This window comes from Myotis brandtii, unplaced genomic scaffold (genome assembly GCF_000412655.1).
Source record: "Myotis brandtii unplaced genomic scaffold, ASM41265v1 scaffold186, whole genome shotgun sequence".
NCBI classification, from domain to species: Eukaryota; Metazoa; Chordata; class Mammalia; order Chiroptera; family Vespertilionidae; genus Myotis; species Myotis brandtii.
The window spans coordinates 20,900-21,903 of NW_005356905.1; the positions used below are offsets into that span (position 1 = coordinate 20,900).

The 1,004-nt window shown below is 53.5% G+C and overlaps 2 protein-coding genes across 5 annotated transcripts in view; one reads left to right on the top strand and one right to left on the bottom strand.

The window, feature by feature from the left end:
• VEPH1 (ventricular zone expressed PH domain-containing 1) overlaps positions 1-1,004 on the bottom strand; it is a 79,282-nt gene that overhangs the window by 20,519 nt on the left and 57,759 nt on the right. The gene's annotated exons all lie outside the window — the stretch shown is intronic.
• Positions 1-1,004, top strand: part of PTX3 (pentraxin 3, long) — an 8,680-nt gene that overhangs the window by 2,119 nt on the left and 5,557 nt on the right. Inside the window, exon 2 of the mRNA XM_014537958.1 lies at positions 279-437. Within this exon, the coding sequence (XP_014393444.1) occupies positions 308-437 (130 nt within the window). The 5' untranslated portion in view covers positions 279-307. The remainder of the gene's footprint in view (positions 1-278; positions 438-1,004) is intronic.

The following is a 1,004-nucleotide window of genomic DNA, read 5'->3' on the forward strand; positions in this document are numbered from 1 at the left end:
GACCCTCCTCCAATTAATCTGACTGCAGTGCAAACCTTTGTGGTTTACTATTGTGCAGCCTCCACGTCCCCCTCGCCCTCCCACCCAGCCCCCTCCCCCTCAAATTCAGGGGAACTCCCGTTATGCAGTGCCACCGGCATTACTCATTCATCCCCATTCAGGCGTCCCCAGCATTTATTAAGGGCGCTGGGCTCCTGCCGCTCACTCTCACTCTCCTCCGCTCCTACTCGGCTACTTGGTGCGGCTCTCCCCCGACTCCTCCCGCCAGCTGTGGGAAATCTCCGAAGAACTTCGTCTCTCTCCAGCAATGCATCTCTGTGCGGTTCTGTTTTGTGTTCTCTGGTCTGCAGTGCGCGCCGAGAACTCGGATGATTATGAGCTCATGTACGTGAATTTGGACAACGAAATAGACAATGGACTTCATCCCACCGAGGACCGTAAGTTCACGTTAACTCTCTCTGCTAACCCCTAACGGCAGATCCAGCTCTCTGAGTCTCGAACTAATGCATAGACTTTGTAGCTAATGAAACGGGATAAAAAGTATAGCCTGTTTTGCAAAAAGAGAGAAACACTTCAGGAAGGAGTTCAAAAAGTTATTTCTGTCACAGATACATCGTGATCGGAACCATATGAAATCGCAGACACTTGAGCCACATGAACAGCAGTTTCCTAGAGTTCAAGTTAATATAGACTAGCATGAAAGGTTTTTGTCCTTCTCCAGATATTTACACGCGGCTTCTTTGAGGTGCCCTTACAGGGAAAGGGGGTGATGGGATGGGCAGGAACTTGGGGCCACTTAGAGAGGTCAGCTTTTGACCACGCACACCCCAGGAAGGTCTGGGCGGGCGCGTAACGTGTTGTGTCCCTGCGCCCTAGCCACGCCGTGTGACTGCCGTCGGGAGCCCTCCGAGTGGGACAAGCTCTTCATCATGCTGGAGGACTCGCAGATGAGGGAGAGCATGCTGCTGCAGGCCACCGACGGCCTCCTGCGCGGCGAGCTGCGG